Source organism: Phaethon aethereus, assembly GCF_964289735.1.
Source record: "Phaethon aethereus genome assembly, chromosome: 1".
Lineage (NCBI taxonomy): Eukaryota > Metazoa > Chordata > Aves > Phaethontiformes > Phaethontidae > Phaethon > Phaethon aethereus.
In genome coordinates, this window is record NC_138575.1 from 138,141,907 (window position 1) to 138,166,402 (window position 24,496).

At 41.5% G+C, this 24,496-nt stretch overlaps 1 protein-coding gene across 2 annotated transcripts in view; it reads right to left on the reverse strand.

Annotated features, from left to right (window-relative positions):
* FRMPD4 (FERM and PDZ domain containing 4) overlaps positions 1–16,490 on the reverse strand; it is a gene marked incomplete at its 5' end in the record, with an annotated part of 327,624 nt that extends 311,134 nt beyond the window's left edge. For both annotated transcript variants that reach the window (XM_082011525.1, XM_082011524.1), the window contains one exon: positions 16,450–16,490. In XM_082011525.1, coding sequence (XP_081867651.1) covers positions 16,450–16,490 — 41 coding nt within the window. The remainder of the gene's footprint in view (positions 1–16,449) is intronic.
* Positions 16,491–24,496: the final 8,006 nt, after the last annotated feature.

Below are 24,496 nucleotides of genomic sequence, written 5' to 3' on the forward strand. Positions count from 1 at the left end.
GAGCAGATTATCAGTGGATCCTACAATGTATTCCCCGTTACAATGGAAACAAAATAATTCTTTAAAAAATACTGCCAAGTCCATTCCTTACCTAGTGGATGAACTCTCTGTTTTTTAGATGCTGCCATTGAACGCTGACAGGTTTTTCCACAAGTAACACAGGAAAATACAAGGGTTTTATTTTGCAAATGGTTAAGTACAACCCAGCAACATGCATGAAAAGTTCCTTGCAAATGACTAATAGACACCTCACACTAAACATTCTCATTAAAAGTATTTTCCCAGATTTTCTGACCTAAGATAAAATCAGAAGAAGAAAAAAAAAAAAAAGAATGAAGTAGGGGGGGAAGGCTATCGGCAATGCTTATGCAGTTCCCATCCAAGGGAGCAGGTTCTTGCCTAAATCCAGAAGCAAGCTGAGCAGACTGCAGGTGATCCACTCTTCTGTCACCACCAAGTGCCACTGCAATCAATCAGAATCACTACAGGGACAGAGGAAAGCAGACAGTTTTAAAACCAAAAGGTAAAAACTATATTTTTAATTTTAGTGTGTGTAAGTATTTTTAATTACACACTAGAAAAGCATGTTTTAAGACAATTCCACATGGAAATGGAGTGTCCTCGAGAAAATTATTAAATAAGGCATAATACCTAACCGGTGTAAAGTAATGTCAAAGGCAGCCTTAAATTTCAAAAAGAGCTGATGATTTGGTACCCTCATTTGGAAGTCAGCATTCATGAGCTTAAAGACAAGCAGATGACAAACACATAGGTCTTTCTAAGAGGAAAATAAAACAGAATAAATTGCCATTAACTGTTTTCCCCTCCCCCATAATCAGGACATCAAAAGAAAAACACAACAATCAGTTAATCAGAACTAGCAGCTTCTTCTGGAATAATAATTCTCTCCCATCTTTTACGAGGTGATAGATGAATTCTATGGTCTGATCTTTACATCAAGCCCAGGCAGTGTCAGTGCCTGACAATTACAAAGGTAAGTTTTCCATCCAGCTGACCACCATCATTATCACTGTCTGACTATTTGTGTTTTCTGTATGTGTCGACAAATGTCAAAAAATACTGAACAAGTCACCATGCACTAAACTTTAAAAATACCCTACTGCAGAGATAAAGTAGTATTTTTTTTTTTTCTTCTACTGCGGAACAACTATAACTTTCAACACAATAGGCATGAGTTATGAAAGTCTAACTTGAGAATGCAAAGAGATAGTCTGTTCCTCTTAAACAACTGTCACATTTATATAGCAAAGACTCTCAATATGTATTTTATACACCCCCAAACATGCAACTCTTGTGTCATTATTAACACAGGTTATTCAGCAAATTATTCAAAACAGTTGCTGGACTAAGCTTGCCAGTTCAAAGAGTAGATCATGTCATCTGGAAATGTAATGCAAATTTTACATCCCAGCTGAAGAGTCTGCCAAGCCTGGGAACCGTCACATTCAGAAGCACTCCATCAGCACAGGGAAGCAGACCTAAAAACGTATAGCAGGTTTCCTTCCCTCAACCAAGCTGACAGCAGTAGCTACTGCAGCACTGCACCGAAGGCCCGTCATTAATTCCACTCGGGGGATGTGGGGCCAGTTATGGTTGACTAGGCAAAGAGAACCGGCATCTGGGATAGGCAGGTCCTACCAGATGAAATCAGAGCAACAGTTAAGCCTGCAAAGAAAGTTTTGGCTGCAATTCAAGTTCCACTGTTATTTACTTAGTGAATAGAGAGATGCTGTACACAGGGTTATTTGGCCTATGCAGTGTGCATACAGTTTGGCTGGGAGGGGAAAAAACCCCACCGCATTTTAGTTATAAGGGATGTATCTTGCAGCTCACTAAGTAAAAAAATGAGTAAGTGAAGAGGGAATAAAATGACTGTATGTATTCATATCCTCTAGGACCAGGTGACCCACCTAGTGGATGAGGGTAAGGCTGTGGATGTTGTCTGCCTGGACTTCAGTAAAGCCTTTGACAGCATCTCCCACAGCATCCTCCTGGAGAAACTGGCGGCTCGTGGCTTAGATAGGTTTACTCTTCGCTGGGTGAGGAACTGGCTGGATGGTCGAGGCCAGAGAGTTGTGGTGAACAGCGTTAAATCCAGCTGGTGGCCGGTCACAAGCGGTGTTCCCCAGGGCTCGGTTCTGGGGCCGGTCTTGTTCAGTATTTTTATCGACGATCTGGATGAAGGGATCAAGTGCTCCCTCAGTAAGTTTGCAGATGACACCAAGTTGGGTGGGAGTGTTGATCTGCTGGAGGGTAGGAGGGCTCTGCAGAGGGATCTGGACAGGCTGGATCAATGGGCAGAGGTCAACTGCATGAGGTTTAACAAGGCCAAGTGCTGGGTCCTGCACGTGGGTCACAACCCCATGCAACGCTACAGGCTTGGGGAGGAGTGGCTGGAGAGCTGCCCAGCGGAAAGGGACCTGGGGGTGCTGGTTGACAGCCGGCTGAACATGATCCAGCAGTGTGCCCAGGTGGCCAAGGCGGCCAACAGCATCCTGGTCTGTATCAGGAATAGCGTGGCCAGCAGGAGTAGGGAAGTGATCATGCCCCTGTACTCGGCCCTGGTGAGGCCACACCTTGAATACTGTGTTCAGTTTTGGGCCACTCACTACAAGAAGGATGTTGAGGTGCTGGAGCATGTCCAGAGAAGGGCAACGAAGCTGGCGAGCGGTCTAGAGAACAAGTCTTACGAGGAGCAGCTGAGGGAACTGGGGTTGTTCAGTCTGGAGAAGAGGAGGCTGAGGGGAGATCTTCTCACTCTCTACAACTCCCTGAAAGGGGGTTGTGGTGAGGTGTGTGTTGGTCTCTTCTCCAAAGTAACTAGCGATAGAACAAGAGGAAATGGCCTCAAGTTGTACCAGGGGAGATTCAGACTAGGTATCCAGAAAGTTTTCTTTACTGAGTGGTCAAACATTGGATCAGGCTGGCCAGGGAGGTTGTAGAGTCACCATCACCAGAAGTGTTCAAAAAACATGTAGTCATTACACTTTAGGACATGGTCTAGTGGGCATGGTGCTGTTGGGTTGACTGTTGGACTTGATGATCTTAAAGGTCTTTTCCAATCTTAATGATTCTGTGATTCTGATTTGAAAAAGCAAAGTAGCCATACTGTCCTTGCTCACCAAACTTTTGCAAAGATCACAAGAAAATAAATGAAGCTTCCTTATCATTTCACATAACACTACACAAACTTTTAGCCTTCCTGTCACTAAACACTAAAGGCAGGACCAACAGCAAATTTGTTGGCTAATGCTCAAAATTGCTTTCCCCTGAACATAAGTATAAAGGAAAGAACAAACCACCTATTCCCCCCCAACACTTTTAAAAGCCGGAATATTGAACTAATTAATACCAGTCTGGTGCAAGAGGGTATCTTTTTGTGGTCAGAGTATGGGCACGTGCCCCTGCCAATACTGCCAAGCAATCATGACAACTGGTGAGTCAGCATTACGTACTCATCATGAAATGGGGGAATCTAGCAAGAAAGCTGCTTGAGTGGAAAACTAACTGGAGGGAGGGGCAGGGAGGGGAATAAAGCAGCAAACTATACCACAGAAATTAAGGGAGAAACTGTTTTATGCTTACCACTACATTTAGAGATGGAAAGGAAGAGTATTTTGAACACTGGATAGAATAAATGTCAGTACATCATTACAGCTTGATAAACACATGTTGACACAGTAACATTTTATGCAGCTAAAAATCAATTTCAGCCATTTTGAGATAATGCCCAGTAGGATAGGTATTGTGTCCTCTAATTGGAAAGCTGTTCATTGCAGCACTGAACTATGAACAGTTTGAAAAAAAAAAAAATCAAAATAATGCTGCTTTATCTTGTCCTATAAAAAAGCATTTAAACATTTAACATGAAAACAGAATTTCTCTTTCTGAGAAGCAGCATGTAACATGAGAAAACGGGATGAACTCTGACATTAATGGCTAATGAACACAAATGAAAGGGAAACATTTCCACAAGCATACACTTGTCTATTCATTTTAAGGCCACAGAACACTATGAGGTCGAGATGAGCTTTAGAAAACACAACAAAAAGCAAATCAACATCCTGCCATTAAATAAATACAAAGTACTTTTGTTGAGATGAAGGATGCAGCTTGCACTGACATCTGGAAGACTGAAGGTTCCTCCCTTACCCTTTACGTAGCAGGCTGCTATTAAATCTATTAAACAATCACCACGACATGTAGCACCCAGGCATCACAGACAACTTGAATCCAATGGGGCAAGTATGGAAACAGTTTGCAGGGGCACAGAATCTGCCAGCTTTCCACACTGCCCTTTCCACTGCTTTTTTGGATTATTCCCTTCTCAACAAGGCCTGTCACAGTACTTTAATGCCTACTAAAGGCATCAAAAGAGAAAAAGAATCATCAATGTTTTGCTTTGGAAAAAAAAACAAATAAACAAAACTTTGTTTTCAGTAAGCAAATATGCAATATATTCAGTATGAAAAACAAAGATATTCAAAGTTTTTTATCCAAGCATGTCAATGAAAGCAAAACAGGCTTGTATTCTGCTGTTCGTATTCCAAGAGTATTAGTTATGAAGTGGTCTTCCTTACGACATACTAAATATTAGTCATCCAGATACACAGTGTTAGCCATCTAGAAAAAGAGTAAAAACCAGAATATTTTTAATCGTGCATCCTGACAGTACTTCCCTTGATGTACTATACTTTTATACAATTAAAAAGACCAAGCCAAAACAGATTGAGTCATTCTTAATTAAAATTTTTCAGTGGAGTAATTTGTTGTGTGTTCTTTTAGAGTGATCCTTTAGCTGTATCCTTCAAGATCCCCATAACCACCACCACCTTTAGCCCACATTTTCAATGATGTGATAGAGTTGGCAGGTAAACATTGCAAAGCGTGAAAGTGGTAGACAAGGAAGGGGCTGCTGAAGTGCCATATATGTATAAGGAATTACAGAAGATATAGCAGGAACTGAAAAAAAAAAAAAAAAAAAAAAATCGCTGTATGGGAACTCCTTGAAGTTTACTCCTGTTTGTGTTAAAAACGAGAAAGCCACATTGTTCGAAGTTGAATTAAAAATTCAGTCTAATTAATGCAACTATAAATCTTACATTTCCAGCTTAGAAATGAAGAGCATCTTAAAAGCAAGCCATTAATACTCTCCAGTTATTTTTTGTGGTTTCAGAAGTAGCACAGACACACTACACTAGCTTCTGTGAAGTGTTCTTTCCAAGTTTGGAAATAAAACATTTGAAAAGAAACCTTTTATCTCTTCAGACAGCTTCCAGAACCTGGAAAACACGTTACATGGAAAGGACATAACCACAAAATTACTGCTGTGAACAAACACATGTTCATTATTTAAAAAAAAAATTAAAAGATTAAACAAATTCTCATTTGTCCTGGACAGTTCATCTTCTAAAAGCAATGTAAGAAAATGAATCCCTTGGACAACTGCTCTCCTCTGCTGCCTAATAAGGCAAAAATATGAAGAGAAAACTGCTTTTTAAAACCATTCACACTAATAGGAAGCCAGTTTCTTTAGACTGTATGGCATGGGAGCAGGGGTGGGATACCTCGATATACCAGGATGTGCACGAAACAAAAGCGGCATTTAGCACTCAGAACTTGCACTTGGTTTCACAGGTGCCCAGGCAAAGCCGAGTCACTCGAAGGCAGCATAACAGGCTCCAAAGGCAGGAGAAGGTGGAGACAGGGAAGACAGAGGAGCCAGGAAAGACCTGAGGAATTTCAGCGGGGCTGAAGCAGCTCTGCCCACTCCAACCCATCTTTTCCAGGATAACCCCCCTCTCCTCAAATTTGCTCAAGTGTGGGGCTCACACAGCCACCCCACTTCTCAGTTCCCAGAGGCAACTGAATGGAGATGTCTGTTTCCAGTCTCCCACAGCAGCTCCCACCACCAATTGTGGTGCAACATAACAGAGCTGATTAGATGCCAAGAGCCCCACTTTCCTTCCTCCTCTTCCACCTTGCTGCCCAAGACAACATGCTCCGATCACTCCTGCCAGGCCAGTTTAGATACCCATACCAGCAGAAAAGCAGAATACCAAAACCAGTTTTCTAGTGGTTTTAGTCCCTGAAGCTCACCATGGTGTAAGATATACATAAACAGCTACAGGGAATAAGATGGGGGAAAAAGGCAGAAGAAAGTGGAAATCAGACCCCACAGTCTCATGAGGTCTCCTGCCATCAGCAGTTACATCAGGTTGACCATATTACAGAAGTGGTCCCTCAAAGTGCTTCAGAGTGCCAGGGTCTGCTCTTAATTCTTCCCTATACCAATGAAGAAAAAAAAAAGCGCTTTCCGTTCGGTGGGAATTTTTTTTAAGCCACAATAAAACAAAGGCACATTCCCCAATTACTATAGATTTTGCAGTCAAGTTACCTATATTTGAGGATAAAAAAAAAAAAAGTCACAGGGCTCACCAATCATCGAGTGCAAGGGATGAGCTTCACCCTGAGAAAACCCACCTTCCTGATCAGTGTCACTTAAGCAGTAGATACACAGGCAGACAGGGACCACCTTCTTATTTCATGTGTTGAGCTAGTTCAAGCTCAGCCACCAGAAACTCCTTGGAGAAAGAAAAAGAGTTTCAAGAAGAAACTGAAGACCTTTAAGAAAAAAGAAGTTCTTTCTGTTGCAATGCTGGAGTGAATGCTTCCTTTTTTTAAATAGCAGTCACGCAGATTACAGCACATCTAAACAATTAATTCAACCAGCGTTATGAAACAAATAAACTCCTATCCAAGCAACAATGCAAGTTCATCTTCACATAAAGATCCGCTAGTCTTGAACAACTGCTTCAATTCACTCACAAATAGGTGAGTAGCAAATAGCAAATAGGCCCTCGTTCAATACATCATTCATTAACTTTCTTTCTCCAATTTCTTCTCTCTTTCTACCTCTGCCACTCCTCCCCTACTGCACTCTGTAGCCCCTATTCACTCCGCCCTCAAAGCAAAAGAGTGAAGTACAAATCACTCTCCACGCACAGTTCTCCGTCCCTCTTCTCTGTATGCCCTGGCAGAGGAGAGTGCACACCTAAACATGACGGGTAACGTACAATACATAATGCAAAGTGAAAAAAAAAAATAGACAAGCAACTTCGTAAGAAAACTGTCTGCCTATCTTCCTGGAAAAAAAATATTTTTCTTCAAAAATAAACGTTTTGGTTAACATCATCTAGGGTTTTCTACAAGCAAAAAATAACAAAAATTAAAAAAAAAAAAAATCAAGAAAAGCAGATGCCTTTAAATTACAATTTTCATACGATCCATAATCTGATGTCAGTTAAAACCAAAATGCACGTGAATGTTGATCATTTCTACCTGAACACATAACTACATTTTGACTTGATTAGTCACATCTCACAGTCAAAACAAGTGACAGTTGTCTTTTCCGTGCTAAATATGTACAATCTGTTATGTATTGCAGCGTTAAACAGCCCACTTTCTAGAGTAGGCAAGGCCCTAAAGGTAGTGCTACAGTAACTTTCCATTTTTTGTGGAATAAAGGCCTAACGTCACAAGGAAAGAAAAACTTGAATTTCAGCACCATTTGGGCGTGCTCTTCTGTACAGCTGCAATCTCCACTCTCTTACGGCGCCCGTTATGGATGCTTCAAGGAAATCAGACTTGTGATAGTCTCATTCAGACCAAGCCAAAGTCAGTGCCACTGTTCAGGCAATCAGGTAAATATGAAGCATCCTGGCTCTATTAACTGTCTTAGATGTGGACTATTTCCAGATTCCTTCTCCAGTTCTCTACTGACCTATTTCAGTCAAATACAGACCACAAGTGAAATACAGGCAGCTCGGACTTGTAGACATGCCTAGGTTGTTCTACAATGGGTTGTGCAACTGTTAGTGCTTCTGGTACTGCCATAGAATGATGGGCATTTTGCTCTCTTAAACATACAAGTATTGCCAAATCCAGGGTAATATAATCACAAATTCAAGATTAAAAACAAACAGTGAAACTGCAAAATCTATAAGCAAGGTAACCTTATGGTCAGCATAATGCTGGAAAAGTATTTTATATAAATGTGTAAGCACTTACATGAGAAAAGCTGACAGTTCACCTGAAAAATAAAAATTAAATCATGCAAAAACATCTGGAAAGTCTTTATCCTAAACAGGTACAGTCAGTACTTCAAAATTTTACAAATACCTATTTTTACATGTTCTTCCTACTAGGAGCATGCTGCGAATCCTTCAGTAGCCTACTGTAGAGGAAAACAAGGTTATTTTCAACAATTATGTCTTCACTCTCCCACCCCCCAAAAACAAACAAAAAGAGTACATATACAGAATCAAATTCTGAAAAGCAGAATGGACACTTTCTTGGCCTTTTTGACTGTTAATGTAAACTACTAAGTAGTTTTCATCAATTCACATATGCATACTTTTTGTATCTATAGGTACCTTAAAAAAAGTCACAATACATTCCAATATCCCAAGTCTCTTTTCCTTAAAGTTTCAAAAATTTCAAGCAGAACCCAAAAACAAACTCTATTGAGAGCCAAAAGATCATAAAAGGATTAACTCTCAACACCTGACTTTAGCATACAAATATTCCTTCTTCATCTTTACCACCTTCTTTCTATTCTCTGTATAAATCTCCTTTTTACCCATGGTTCTCAAAATTTTGCAGGATATACACGTATTCTACAGAACCTTGTCCCCCCCAAAACTCCCATAAGTAAAACTGATACCTGGCAATTCCCCTCACTAACCTTATAATAATTAAAATTAAAAACCTTGCATTCAGTACCCACTGACAATGATTTTATAATAATAGAATTCTTTGAGAAAGAGAAACAAGTGTTTCATCTAAAGCTATTAATTCTTAAAACAGTTGTGAAAATACCCAAGTCAATCAGCAATTGTCTTCCTTACCATCAAAGAAAGTTATTTTTGTCCAAGCAATAAATCTTACAAGGGACTTTACTTAAAAGCTACTAATCAGCTTTTTATCACATCCTTCTCTTATTTTAAGTCACCTGTGAAAATTATCTAATAGGATGCAGCCTTGCATTACCCACCACCATGCTCATTCTACTTCTTCAGAGCGTTCTTCCTCCTTCAAGACATGTTTTCTTTAAGTTGTTCTTTGTTGGTTATTAAAACTAACAAAAACACATTTCTGGTTTTATAGACAATAATCAATCTATCAAAGGGAGTTTCCATAGACTCCACACTACAGAAATACTGGTATAGACTTCTACAACACTAGGTCCTGATTTAGGTCAGAGAGACTTTTGAATCCCAGAGCACTTCACATTTCTAGCTCCAATCTACTTTCACACATTTAGATTTTAAGCAGCGTTGATTTCACTAGGATCTGAACATGCAATTAATTACTGAAATTACACTATTGGCACTGTTACGTATTCCATTTCCAGTAAATGGAATAATTATCAGAAACAGAGTCTCACAAATTCTTTTAAAAGTCTTGAAATGTATCTTCAATAAACGTACAACCTTTTGAGCTTACAAATTTCTTCAAGGTACTTCAGAAAACTTTAAACACAGTTTTTCATGATTACTCACAAGCAGCTTTAAGTACAATTTAGTATTATCAGAAGTGCCTTCCTATTCAAGGCACGTACCTACAATATTTAAACACCGATAACCTTATCAACACCAAAAGCTTCCATTCTGTGGTAGATCCAAATAGGTTATGTGCACACTGTCATGAAAACGAGTAATTCATGTACCTGGATGGTCTCGCCTGGTTTAATAGAGCTACTTTTGCATGACACAGTACGTAGGACTGGAAACCAAAATGACTTTTCCCTTCTTCACATTTGATTTGTTGCATTATTTGTCTTCAACAGTTACAGATCCCTCCCAGATGATGGTTCGTTTTATAGGAGATGGTAGCTCCTACATGACTTTACTCAATTCTTCATCACATCAGTCAGACACTAGGTTGTGATACACTGACATTACTTGAAAATGCTGTCAGGAGCAGTAAAATACCCCTTCTCTGCCACACTAGTAGCAGAGCTGAGCGCATGTATTATCTACTCATTATTTCAGGTCACGGTTTTTATTTTCTACCAACAGCTTGGTGCACTTCCATAATGACCTAAAATGTTGTAAAATATGGAAACATACCCTAATTTTGTATTACTGTTATGGTTAAGGAATATTTTTTTTTTTTTAATTTAACTGAAATTTCCCACATGAATCTGTTAGACTGAAAAGCTAAGCAGGCTTCTCCAAAAAAAAAAAAAAAAAAAGAAACAAGAAAAAAAACCACACACACAAACAAACAAAGCCAAACCCAAAAACTAAACAAAAACCAGTAAAACACCTCAGGCTCTTCCTGGCACCAGCAAATATAGAGGAAAGGAAAAAGAACAACCTTTTCTATCTATCTTCTCAAACCATATGAGAATACTAACAGATTGACTTAAATGCACCAATGTTCTTGCGTGTGTGCAAGTTGCGGTTATAAAAGAAACGATCCCAAGATTCCTGATTCAACGATATCATTAAGGATTTGACATCACAGATTGAAGTTGTCCAAAAAAAACCACCAAACAAACCAAAAGCAAATGGAAGACCAATTTTCCTAGAAATTAAAATATTATACTGAACCTGCACATGCTTTGATTGTTCTTAAATCAGAGCATCCATTCTCAAAGTTCTCATTCCATCTTCTTTAGTAATAACTAGAAGAGGGGGAAATAAAAGCATTACTTGTGGAATTTGTTTTCCATTTTTTGCTTTCTCAAAAATTTCCAGAGACAACGTTACATCTTTTAAGCACTGTATCTCTAGACAAACAGTATTTAGAGAACATACATATTTTGCAGAGTTGCATCATCATTCATCGGCCACTTGGCAAGTTTACAGCAGTTCATAACATAAAGAGTGGTTTTAATAAATCTCTAAACTGCTAAAGCCATTATGACATACAACATTACTGTAACATCACAGACATTAAAGCATGTGTCTTTATTATGTGTGTCAGCTAACAAAACAAATAATAAAATACAAGGTAAAACTCTTACATTAATGTGAATAGACAAATATTTCACTAAATGTAATGCCGTCCTCTCAAGAAAAAAAAAGGTGAAATGAATTCATCATTATTTGAATTATCATCCAGTATAACAAAAACCTTTTCAGAATTAAATTATCTCCTTTGAGCACAAAAAGGATAATCATAGGCTTTCTTACTGACACAGTCTTTTGTAAATACTGAAAATAACTTATAAGCTATGATATTGTCATTTCAAAGAGTACTCATAAAAAACGTTCCAAACGTATGTAAAATATCATCAGTAACTTAAGTGCACTTTTGATTGTCTCTGAATTAAGGTAGCTTTTTTAACATTACAGCAAAATAAAGACATGATAAGGAAAGTCGCAGGTATAGAAAGATGTTATTCTGATTAACTAAAGAAAAGCTAGATCCTAAAATCTTCTCAAATTCCTTACAAACAAAACAAAACCAAACAGATCGACTAATCTTAGAACCTTAAATTTGGAAAACATATGGCTGCTTGGCCATATTAAGATAACTAAACCACAAAGCCAAGCAACCTTGTTCCCTGTAAAAACCAGAGCCCAGCATTCAGAATCGACAAACACATCTTCCGGTTTGTTAGATTTTTAAGACGGATCTCGGAGAGGACCTGTCACACCAGTTTGGCAGGACATCTACAGACAGTATCTGGAGAGAACAGGACCAAGCACAGGGCTACCAAAGGCTGAAAAATGAGACAACAAATGTAAGACTGAGATTTGGAGTCTGTTTAGGCTTGCTTCGCTTTTATAAGCGGTAAGAACCCAAGAGTCTAAACACTGGTGCAGGTACCAAGTCAATCTACCTGATTAGATATGACCAGCTATAGAAGGATAAGCACAAAAGATGGGAATGTGAGATTTATCCACTCTAATGAAAAATGACTTTGCAAGAGGTTCCTCTTCAGCGAGAAACCCAGCCTCAAGTTTAGCATAATCACGGGGAGGGGGGGAAACACAAACAAACAAACAACATATTTGAGTGCTCTCTGAAAAGAAGAGCTTGCAGGGTTACGCGACTGTTTTGTTGTTGTTGTTTTAAAGCTGATTCCAAGGGGTAGAGCAGGGATATGGCTATTCACATCTAGTTTTTAATGGAATAAATTTAAACTCAGCAATAACAGATGTCAACGCAAAACTTGAGCAGAGAAGCAAATATCTAGGTATGATCGATTTACCTACCACAAATTAGCATCGCTGGTAAGGACAGGTCCAAGTCTTGCTGGTATCCTCCCATTTGCTATACAGGGTTACCTCTCCATTAATTACACTTTTAACAGTCACAATGAGGTAGTGCAGATGTCTACTTTCTTACCCCATATTGCAGCCCTACTTTGGGAAGGCCTCCTTTCTGGTGACAAATGGCTTGCATGAGCTCAGAACTTCTCCCACAAAGGTAACTGTGTGACATAGACGTCCAACTCACGCTTACCAGTATTGCCACAGCTTACAGAATGATGGCCACTCACATGGACAATCATGTTATTTTCTATCTACTGTTATTTGGCAGAGCTACTAACAGTAGCAGGGGCACAGGAGCCATGTGCCCCAACTCTGGAGGATCACTACCCCACCCAGTCACGTTCAAGTGGTATCCAGACAGCCATCTTTCCATGTGGAAGTTTTATATCCTGCTATGAAAGCTCTGAAATAGAACTAACCTCCATAGACATCAGGAAAACAGTCACTCTCAATAAACAGATTTTCTAGATAAAAATATATTCTGTGAATACAGGCTTAAACACCTGCTAACGTCCGTTCACTATTCTGACCTATTGTTCCATAGTTCACCTGTCCAGCACCGACTGAAACTTGACACTGTGCCCATTACTCAGATTTACCTAGATCTGAAAATGCTCCATTTCATATTCAGCACAGCAACACCATCATTCCTCCACTCCCAATATCTATGCTCAAGAATCACCGCTCCATACTTGTGCTCATTCTATTCCTGCTAAAAGCAGAAGCAGCTGCTAAAAGCAATTGAGAGAGAATACCAGGCAAGATAGACTTCTGATCCAACCTGATGGGGCAATTTTTATGTGCACCTGATCTATCCTGCACATCCTCCCTCTCAAATTACAGACACTACCACACCGTACATGCTTATGCAGCCCACACTACAGAAATATTCATCTGCCTCGTAGAGCTCCATACTGGAGTACTGATCCATTAAACAAGGCTTGTCAATCATTCTCTACACTTGGAAATTCATTACAAGAAAAGGGGTTTGGGTTTTTTTTCCCCCTTCAGAGAATGATGCAACAAGATTTATACCAAAACAATTATTCGAGACCATTACAAGATTGGTGAATTTCCAAAAAGGGAGGTGGAAGAGAGGCTATGTCAGTGAAAGAATGATCAGTATTTCTACACAATATTTTTCCTTTCAGTGTCAGATGGGCATCTCCAATCTTTAGAAAGCAACAGAACTTTACCATGAGGCATCTGTATTTGATGCATAGTACATGACATGACAGACCTACAAAGGCAAGGAAAGAAAAAGACTACCAAAGATCACATCTGTCATAAGACCAGTTTGGCGCACTCTTCCATTTCTGCACACATCCATTCTCCAGATTATGCCCATATTCCCCACTCACCTAGCCACTGTGGAGGACGATTGAAGCAGTTGCAGAAATGAGAGTCTCTAAAAGACCCTACACACACAAGTATCACATAAAAAAACCTGCACAGATAATTAAAACTAATAACGTTTTATGCATGCTATGCAAAATTTTATAACCAGGAGCCACCTTTCCCAGTGCTTACACCCCATCTTAAGCTTATTCTAGATAATAAGTCTTATACGTTAATTTGTCAAGGCAAAATTCAAATTCTCACCACATCTATTAAAATTATACCATGACTTTAAGAAGTATCCCTCCCAGTAGCCATGCACAGCAGAGCTTATCCATGCCACTGCCTGCAGAATCAAGGCTGCAGAGTACAACTGCAACAGCTGACTTGCAGCCTAAAATGAGATCTGAATGCACAGAAAAATAAAATTTAAAAAGACTGAAAGTCATAAAAAAGTTCAGTACCAGCCAAGTTCAACACAACTTTCTGTAGGTAATCTGCCCACAAGATCACCCTCTCAGTTAAATACTGTTTATCATCTCGCTCCTCTCTTTCAGAAAGGCCTTCCTTCTAACCGCAAAGAAAGAACCGGCATTTTCAGGCAAACTAGTTTTTCAACCTCAACACACAGAGGGATTAAAAATGGAGTTTACACTGGAACCTGTCTGCTCCGTGAAGCTCACCTAAAATTGGAACAGATACCTCACTGTTACCTAGGAAACAGCAAGTAACGTCCTGTGTAAACTATTAGGTTGTTTAACAACCAGAAAATTAGAAACAAAAAGAGTAGCTCAGTACAGAAATGATTTACTGCACTCTACATGACGAACTCGGTCCCTAAGTACTTCATATCCTTGAATCAGGTGAAGCCCAATACAAGATTTGAAACTTGGGATTTCATTTCAGAAAGAACTTTCAGGTTCTTCTGGAGAAATGCCATGATCTGCTTCACTTAAATACAGATCTCAGCATTGGCAAACGCTTGTGTTTTCAAGTGAGCAGAAAGCTACAGATTTTGCACACACCAGCAAAGACCAAAGATTACAATATAGATATAAAAACCACCATGTACCTGACTTAATAACATTTCCAAGCAGCATATCCCCTCCCCTCCCATTGATTCTAGCTCAAGTGTGACATGAAGATCTGGAAGCTTTTCTAAAAGACTGTTTCCAAACACATAGAAGAGGTCAAGCAGTTCAGTTACCTGGAAAGAAATATCATACTCCTTGTCTATGCAAGCATATTTTCCCTCTCCTCAAAGTTTCCACTGTAGCTCCTGCAGCTCTAGCAATACCAGCCAGTAACATGACCCAAGAAACACCGAGCAGGCTGCTACTCCCGTAGCCGTCACATCGTGTAAAAATTGCTGTGAGCAGGATGAGACAATGATGTGCTTGAATGATAGCAGCTGTTCTGCGCTGGCATCGCCACAAGCAGAGCTGTAATCACAGCCAGGTGTAACGGTGGGAATTTGGAGGAGGGGTAAAGGCTACGCCTGCACCTGTGGCACTCTGTAACTTGCAGCCACGCAGTATTTGTTTTTTAAAGACCATCTGTCATTTTGACAAGCTCCCTACCTGAGCAAGTTGCCTTTTGTATTTCCTTAACAAGGCCTTTCTCCCGTTTGCACCACATCCACTTTCAGACTTGTATGCACTTCGTAAACAGAAAAGGATACTGTAACTATGGTGTGGGAACCACTGAATCATAAGAATTCGAAACACTCCTAGTTACTGTGATCAACGCTAAATCCTTTAGGAAGCTTACCCGCACCAGAAGCCTGAAAAAAAATCCTGCGACTCGACTACTTTCATACTGCATCTTTGAGATAAAGCGCGATTTCCCCCGTTAGCGAGAAGGGCTACCTCCAGCTCCATTTAACTACGGCGAGAACATTTTAGCGGGGGCTGCTGCGCTGCTTGATCCGCCCTATGCCGCCTCGGGCCTGGCCGCCGGCTGCGAGCCCAGCGGTCTGCGGGCAGAGACCACAACCCCGAGGCCATTAAAGGGAAGGTTTATTGGGAAAGCATAGAAAAAAGGAAAAAAAAAATCCTCATCAAGCACCCGTTTAAACAACGAGAAGTACACGCCTCGCAAGCAAAGGCTAAGAGACGCCAAACACACTCGCGCCCCAGCGCCCATCACCGTGTGAAAGGGCAGAAGGGGCAGCGCTAAGAATCCGGCGATCAATTTCACCACTTCTCTACAAATGCCGCTCCCGGAGGAGCCGGCCCGCCCGACCCGCGGGAGCGGAGCGGCGGGGCAGCGCGCGCCCCTTTCCCCGCGGCCCGGCCCGCCCCGGCCCCGCTCCGCTCCCTCACAAGTTCACCCCCTCTCCCCGGCAGCTGACCGTTACCCGCCGCGCCGGCGCGACAGCCCACACCCACCCGCACCCCCGGTCCGGGCTCCCGTCGCCGCTTTTGCGTTTTCAGTAACAGTTCGCCCCTTCAACGCCAGCGCTTCAAGGCGGGCACCGCGCTCGCCCTGCGGCGGCGAGGAGCGCCGGCCGCGGGACGCCTCCGCCGTCCCTCAGGTGGGGAGAGGGCGACGACCTGCCCCGCGCAGGGGCACCGGGGCGGCCCCGGCAGGTGCCCGGGGCAGCGGGCGCCCAGCGCCCCACCCCGACCCCCAGACCTCCGCCCCGCTGCGAGGGAAGTTGAGCGCGACGCCGGCGCTCCCCCACGCCGGGCAGCCCCTCACCCCTTCCCGCCCCCGCCGGGCAGGGGCAAGCGCCGGCAGCCGCGGGACGCCCGCGGATCGCGGAGCGGCGGCAGCAGCAGCAGAAAACACCTACCCGGAGAGCTTCCCAATCTTCACAAAGCTAAACACATCCATCCATGCAGCCGGCTAGCTCTGCCCGTCACACTCACTCACTCCAGCGGCGGCGGCGGCAGCTCCATGTCAGGAGAAGGTTGCGTCCAGCGGCAGCAACAGCCCTTGCAAAGGCAGGAGCCGGCGGAGGCAGAGGCTGCTACCCCCCTCCGGCAGGGAGCTGGGCGTGCAGCATCTCGCAGCGTTCATCTGCGCCCAGCCCTCCCCCTCCGCTCCCCCCCGCCCCGCTCTCTGGCTGCCTTGCCCCCTCCCCGAGTAACCAGCGGCGCGGGGAGGGCGCTGGGGCGTCCGGCCGGAGCGCTGCCCTCAGCCCGCGCCCGCGCCGCGCCGCGCACCGGGAGGCTGAGGGGGAGGCGGCGGCGCTCCGCCGCCCGCTGCCTCTTTGCAGTATCCCCAGATGAGGAAGGCGGGGGGGCTGAGGAAGGTGGAGGGTGCAGAAGGGGGAGTTTCTGCTCCCGCCGGCAATGTCTCCCTCTCCCGTGGGGGAGCGGAGGGCGCAGGCGGCGGCCCTGGCGAGCGCCGCCCGCTGGCTCCCGCCCGAGGCGGCGCAGCGGCCGCCGGGAGCGGGCCGGGGCGAGCGGCCTGGCCGTCCGCCGCAGCGGGGCTGCCCGCGGGGCCTGCTGGAGCCGCGGAGACGGAGGGGAAGGGGTCGGGGCTTGCGGGGGTGCCCTCTCCCGGCACGCCTGAGGGAAAGGGGAAGGGCAGCCCTGGTGAGCAGGAGGCGGTGTCTCCCCCGTCGGGGGGCGACACCCTGAGCCTGGCAAGGGGCCGGTAGCGCGGGGTCCTCCTTCACAGCCACATCTGGGCAACATGGAGATCCCGCTTCCCCCCGGCGATCTCCCCTCAGCTATCACGCAGCTCCAGGCTTCCCTGTGGGGTGGGGAAGGGCCTGCTGGCCTTCACGACTTGTGCCGAGTGCTCGTCAGTGGTGGACCACAGACAGGCAGCAGGGCTGAGGCCCTGGCTGTTGACACCATCCTGTGACCTCTCAACCCATGCTGGAAAAGAGACCTGGAGGAATGGAGTCCTCCTGGTTGTGACAGGAACATGGCAAGGACGTTTCGTGGCAACATAATTAAAACGAAACATTCTTCATATCACATCTCGTGGAAAAATGATACATCCAGAATGTCCTGACACAAGAACAGCAGGGACATCCTGCCTTACACTTTTGCCCTGCATCAGGCTTCAAAAGAGACACTGGCGTTCAGCTATTCGTAAGCTTCCTATGAGCAGGACAGGAAGGCAGGTGAAGTTCAAATTCATCTTCAAACAAGGTCTACACAGCAATACAATAATTCTCAGCATACAGGAATGGATTTTCTCCACCTCAGTGTTCTGAAGGTGGAGAAGCTCTTTACTTCCTGCCTTTACAAAGTTTCGGTCTCTTCTGCAGGCTTGCACCTGCACTCTCCCACCAACCAAGAACTTGAGAAATGGCAGCAGAGCCCAACGTGTAGACTCCAGCAGCCAGATGAAAACAATGCCCTTTTTTAATATTAAAACTTGTATTGATAAAAGAACAAAAAGAACAGGCAGTACAAACGCTCACTGTGAATTGGGTTTCAAACTATTCTTTAAAACAACAACAAAGAATGATTGATCATCTATTTACACTGGGAGAACATTGAACCACCAGCTAAAAAACACTTGCTGGCCTGCCACAGATGTAAACGGTTTGGGCATATTCTGAAATGCTATGTGAATTATTTTATGCTAGTGCATCAAAATACTTAGGTGGTTCTTACATGTGTCTTTATTTATTTATTGTTATACCAGATTTTTTAAAACTGCAGAACCTATGCCTGTCATTCACGCTGCTCTATTGATTGGTAAAAGTTACAAAGATAACACAGTTTCAGCTGGTTAGAAACTGATTTATTTATAAAACTGTCATTATTTATTTATAGACTGAGGAGATAGGCCAAGATCCTACAAAGCTAACTGAAGCTGATGAAATGATACACCATATATAAAATTAAGCACATATGTTCTGTATCAAACAAAGCTCCTGACTTGAGCACTTCATGCTCCCAGGCTTGTCACATAAAGGTGCCTTCAAGAGTAGTGGTGAGAGCCAGAGAAGTGAAGAAGTTCTAAGGGGTCGCTAGAATTTCTGCGGTTTCAGGGTCTTTTGGTAGAAAGGCAAATGTGATCCTAGGATATATTGACTGAGGTATTTCCAGTAGAGATATATGTAAAAGCAGAAAACATAAGATGTGATCAGAAATGCTGTACTCAGCTTATTCAAAAAGTACATTTGAGAAAAATGAGAGCAGGTGCAAGAGGATGCTGAAAGAGTGTTAAAGGTAATGAAGAGTTGGTCTTATGAGAGGAGACTGAAAGAGCTTTGCCTAGCAAAGCAAAGACTAAGAGGTAAAAAAGATTGTTGTTTATAAATACATCAGTATAGTAAACACAGGGTATGTACCCAAAATGATACAGCTTTATGGAAAGTCATTACAATTTGAAATGAAGCTGAAATTATCTTCTCTTTCTTTGGCATTCCGAACAGATAGATGAAGTATCGCTATTTTTATAGCTACTTTTATATTTTTGTTTTCCTAGGCAGGAGCTATTGCACCAGCACAAATTTTCCAGAACATCTGTGGAGGTACTGTTGGAATAGCCGACATCCTGGACATCCGTTGATAGCAGTATCACAGCAGTCTTACTCCTAGATGTGCAGATGTGAACAAAGAACTGGACAAGTGTGCTTCTTCCAACTGTGCTAAATACTGGTAACTCTTTGGAGCTCTGCTACGTGAGAATCACACATGGGGAAGGAAACTGGGGTATGAGAGTGAGTACATCAGTTCATGGTTCTTTGGATTCTGGTGTTACAGCAACTGGATATGACACTACATCAGAGCCATAGGAAAAGTTTAAAATTTGCCCCCCAAAGAAGCAAGGTGGTGGGCATTGTTCTATTTGAAGAGTAAATGTTGATACATGTAGCTTGGACTGGCTTTAGAGACATCCATTGAAATCATTGAAATCATATTTTGGTATTATTTCTTCATTTGCAGGAACATCAACTAGACAATGTCATGAGTGAACTCTTGCACATGCATTTATACCTTTTAGTTACTACAGTGGGATTCTTCTCACTAACTACCAAAAGTTAGGGATCCAACCCCAGCTAATCATACCCTACCTCTGTGGTGGACAGGCGCCTATCACTCTGAACCATCTCCTCCTAGAAAAAGTGATACAAATTTCCTTTTGCAGGTGCTTTATTTTCCCTGTCAACTGCAGTGAGAGAAAGCCTAGATGCCTACCTTTGACTAGAGGACTGTCTTCCAGATGTCTACACTGAGGTGAAATAAAACCCATTTGAAGGTGACAAAGGTACATGTAAATGCTGAATGAGAACAGACAGCCAAAGACAGCAAAACAACATGTATTTAGTATCTCAGTAACAAACAATAATTGAACATGAAGTTCCTAATCTTAAAGCAGGAACCTGACATCAATTCTTGCCTGAATTGTCAGCTGGCCTTTTTTAGAATAGCATAGTAAATATCGCTTTTTGAGGATGCTTTGTTACCGTGTACTATTACCTTTTTATTACTTTTGCCCAAAGTAATCCAGTTAGGACACATCAAACTAATGTTTTATGTAATCGTAGATATTCTAGTGTAGACTGTGAGCCGGTAGAAGCCTTAATTTCATATAGTATGCCAGTTTCATATGCATTTCTAGAGAAGGGAGTCTTTGTTTCATTTTATAATGCTCTTTGTTCTAAAGGAAATGACAGGCATACGTAATGCGCATAGGAATGTTAGGCCACCTTAACTTTAAAACCAATGAAGCCACTATAAAGACATATTTTTTTGAATACCCTAATTGTTTTGGTCCTAGGGAAACTGCTATGAAGATGCAATGTGAATATCTTTATGAATGACGTGAAGAAACATTTACTTTTTTGTTCCTGGGTTTTAAGGTTTTTCATTTTTCTTTCGGAGGCATGGAATACTCACCAGAAGAATACGCTTCGGGCTTTCCTGCGTACCACACAGCACAAACGTTTAGCCCTGCAGCTCGACCAATAATATCTGTTTTATTACTTACAAGATGAGTAGTATCTTGTCCTAGATAATTTAAATGAAGACAGGTAGAATCCTAAACTAAAGACATAATATGAAACCCCTGGAAATGGCTGAGGTCTAATTTTCATTTTAATACTTCTGGAGGTCTCACAAGTTTTCCTCTCATGTAAATTAAAAATCCATCTCCATAGTTTTCTTTAAGGCTAGTGAAGTGTTTTTTTTTAATGATTTGGAATCTTAAAAAGATACTTAAAAGTGCTGTATCTCACCTTCAAGATGGTTTTAAATTCATCAAGTTGGAATGATTTTTTACCCCCTGAAATAACAACTGAAGGTTCCACGATTTTTCTGCAGTGCTTGATATGTTACTCATATCCAAATGGCTACAATGTTTAGAGGATCGTGATAATAAAAACTATTGAGTAATGAGGTGTTAATATATAGCTGGTGATGTGAAGTTTCAAAGGAAGGTATTTTGTCATTGTGATCTGGTACTTACTGGATGTTATTTCCAAAGATGTTTGCTTATGACTATGTCATGTAGTAAGTCCTCCAGTACTCTGGGCTACTTGTGTTTTAAACCATTACATTCTTTTATTCAGCCTTGAAGCTTCAAAACACACATTTTTTGGAATCCATTTCTTTATCCCGGTGCTTACTATCCATATACAAGTCCACATAAAAATATGTAACCGTTACAGATTTTCTCTGTGTCCACATTTACAGCATTATCAAGAAATCCCTCTGCTTACCTTGAATCTCTACACCCAGCTTCTACACGTCACTTTTGGCACTTTTATCAAGTAGAATTTTATCAAGCTTTTTTTTTTATTGACCCATGCAGACTGTTCAGCACTAAATGTTTTCAATTTTGCTCTATAGTTTAGTGTGGTAGACATGACATGTCACATACAAATGCAAAATTAAATCATAGGTGGTTGAAAATTTTAAGAGCAGATAAGATTTACTTTCTTGCCAGTTAAGAAACAGCTAAATCTAGAAGCTTAAAGGATACTGAATTGCATGGAACAAAATAAGCAAGTATATTATAACTGGCACAACAATTCTGCTGAACCCAGACATACATAGTCAATCCTATACAAGCAGGTTGGTTAAAAAGATAGTTAACAAAAAATACTGGTTGCTATTATGAACTGCAAAGTCTTACAGCATATTGAACCTGATATTAAAAAAAAAAATTTTCATATGTTGCAATACACAGATGAGATCAAGATAAGGAACAGGACCTTAGGCAACATAAAGATAGTAACATTTTCTGCTTCAGTGAACAAGACAATACTAACACATTAGTTATTTAAAAATAAACTGGTCTTCATAAAAAAGGATTACCTTCTCTATAATGGATATGTATGAAATATTCAAAGCAGAATATGGAAAGAGCAGAGTTATCTACAGTGTCTCTTTTGCTAACAAAAGACCCAATTCAAGAAAATGTTTAAGGCATGCTTCTAAGATCAGCCCTAGTCATGGTATATTCACTTAGTCTAAAATATAACTTGAAACAACTGCAAAGTTAAGCATGTGTTTAAGTCTTGTTTGAATATATATGTTTTCACAAATGATAATAAAATATATGAGGATGAATCAGAAAAAAGAAATGTGAAATGTTAATGTGCACGTAAATGTGCAAAAAATGTATTTACAGTAAAGGGAAAATTGAGGGAGAAGTAAAACCTCACCCACCCTTTCTCAAGGCAAATCTGAATTCTGCCATTAGTTTTTTTCATACTTTATCCAAAATAATCTGCGTACTGAAAATTTTGTGGCAACTTTAGAGAAAATGATCAAAGTATAGATTTTAAAATTAATAAAATATTAAAAACCAGGACTACCATTGAAGTCTTCCCAGCATTACCTACTATGTTATTCAGTTGCAATTAAAGTGGTCAAATATGTAGTGAATTTTAAAAATCAGAGGCATATTCTATTTTGTATTATGACACTGAAACAAACCAAGGACAAGATGCTTATATTAGAAACCTATTGGGGTGGAGAGCCTTTATTTTTGTTAATTGTCTGAAGTTTAAAATCTTCATAAATATTTTTAAATTATTATTATTTGCCAGTACCAGAATATGATTGTAGTTACGGATTTTACATTTGCCAGCTTGTCTGGCAAGTTTTTGTTTTGTTTTCCCTGTCAGAGTAGGATATTACCATGAAACTCAAGAAACATTGCAAACTTTTGTTCTGTGTGGATTTTCCTGGGAAATATCTGCAATCATCTGAGCTGAGGGGAAAAAAAGCAATTTCATGAGAGCAACACAGCTTACACTCAGAGGAGGAAAAAAAAAAAAAGGAAATTTTCACAATGAATTGAAACTTCACAGATGCAGTGTTTGTATCTGGGTGCCAAAACCTAGTTTTCTCAGTCCATATTTAGGCACTTGCAGATAGGTGGCCTACTTGTCAGTAATACTAAACATTCACAAATGAAAAAGAAATTGCTAGTTACTTCTAAAAACCAAGCAGCTTATACAAAATTGCCTATATGAAGAGCCAAACTTCAGCATGTGGTTTTGAAATTTTCAGCCTATATTTTTGAAGATCATACACACCATGTTTTATCCACTAAAATGTGTTCTTTTGAGCTTGATTGCAGGTTTAGTAAATCTAGACCAATGAATTATATGCGAGGTCGCAGGCAGTGGGTAATTACTCTTAGCTGAGGCAAGTTACAGCGCAGTGCAGCTGCTATTTCAGACCACAGCACCATCAGAACCACCAGTGTGTGGGGATCAGGGCTTGTTCTCAGTGTAACTGTGTGTATTCAAGGTGTGTACAGGCAAGTGTATCATGTGGCTTGCATTAAGAACGCTGTTTCCTCCAGGTAGAAGAGAAGATTGCAAATCTGTCTGCAGAATAAAATACAGTAAGGTAGTTACTTGTTCAGCGTACTGAGTAACGTGATAAGGAGTCTTGCATGCTCAAGGGACTTCTGTTTATTCAAGTGACCACTGGTGAGAATCATTGGGGATTGTGATTTTGTTCAGGCTATGTAGTGCTTCCAGAACAGAAACTAAGTCCCTAATGTGGATTAACAATAAATACTGGAGAAGAATTATCATGGGAATCTGGTTTATGGAAAGACCCATGGGAGCTGCAATGCTGAAAGGGGCAATAACATGCCGTAAAGTTCACAGGATTTTCGTAGGAAAGCGTGTGCAATTTTTAGAAATGCACTGCAGTCGATAAGAGGTGTTCCGTAAATACGGTACAATTAGGAAACTATTTATTTACCACATCGCACAGCCTAGCACTTTCACTTAGGAGGAAATAGAAAACTAGCATTCTAATACCCATCAGCAAGTGGCCTCTGACATGGCTGAGTAATCTGCAGGTGAAGGCACTTACGCCATGTTTTCTGCTAACTGAGATCTGTTTGCCCAGATCATTAAGAAACATTGAGAGGAGTGTTTCACACCTGTACTCTCTTCTGCGGCTACCAGTTCCAGTGTGGGTGAAATTTAAGGACCTGTATTGTCACCATGCTCATTATCTCAGACCTGTCTTACCCTTACCCCTTTGCAGCATTCTATGTCCTGAAGTTGAAGGCAAGGAGGTCAGCAGCAGAGCATTCCCCAGGGAAGGTCATTTCAGCCTAGATCATGCACCTTGACCACAGGAGCGGACGTGCGCACCTTCTGGAGTCAAAGAGCCAATGCACAGCGTAAGAATCATCAATCTGTGCAGATCAGCTCACAGGGTAGAGACATTTTAGAGCACAATGCAAGATCACTTTGTGCTCCCTAGTAGAAACAGTCTTTAGAATTCACTGACATTTAATCATCTGCCTCATATCACTCCTTTTCAGAGTAGCTATTTTGGTGCTATGTGGGGGTTGTCACAGAAATGGTTGCCTAATTCTGATCTAAATTTTGGGATGTGCAGCCAGATCTTCTACTGATAAGCATTTTACATCCAAATGTAATAATA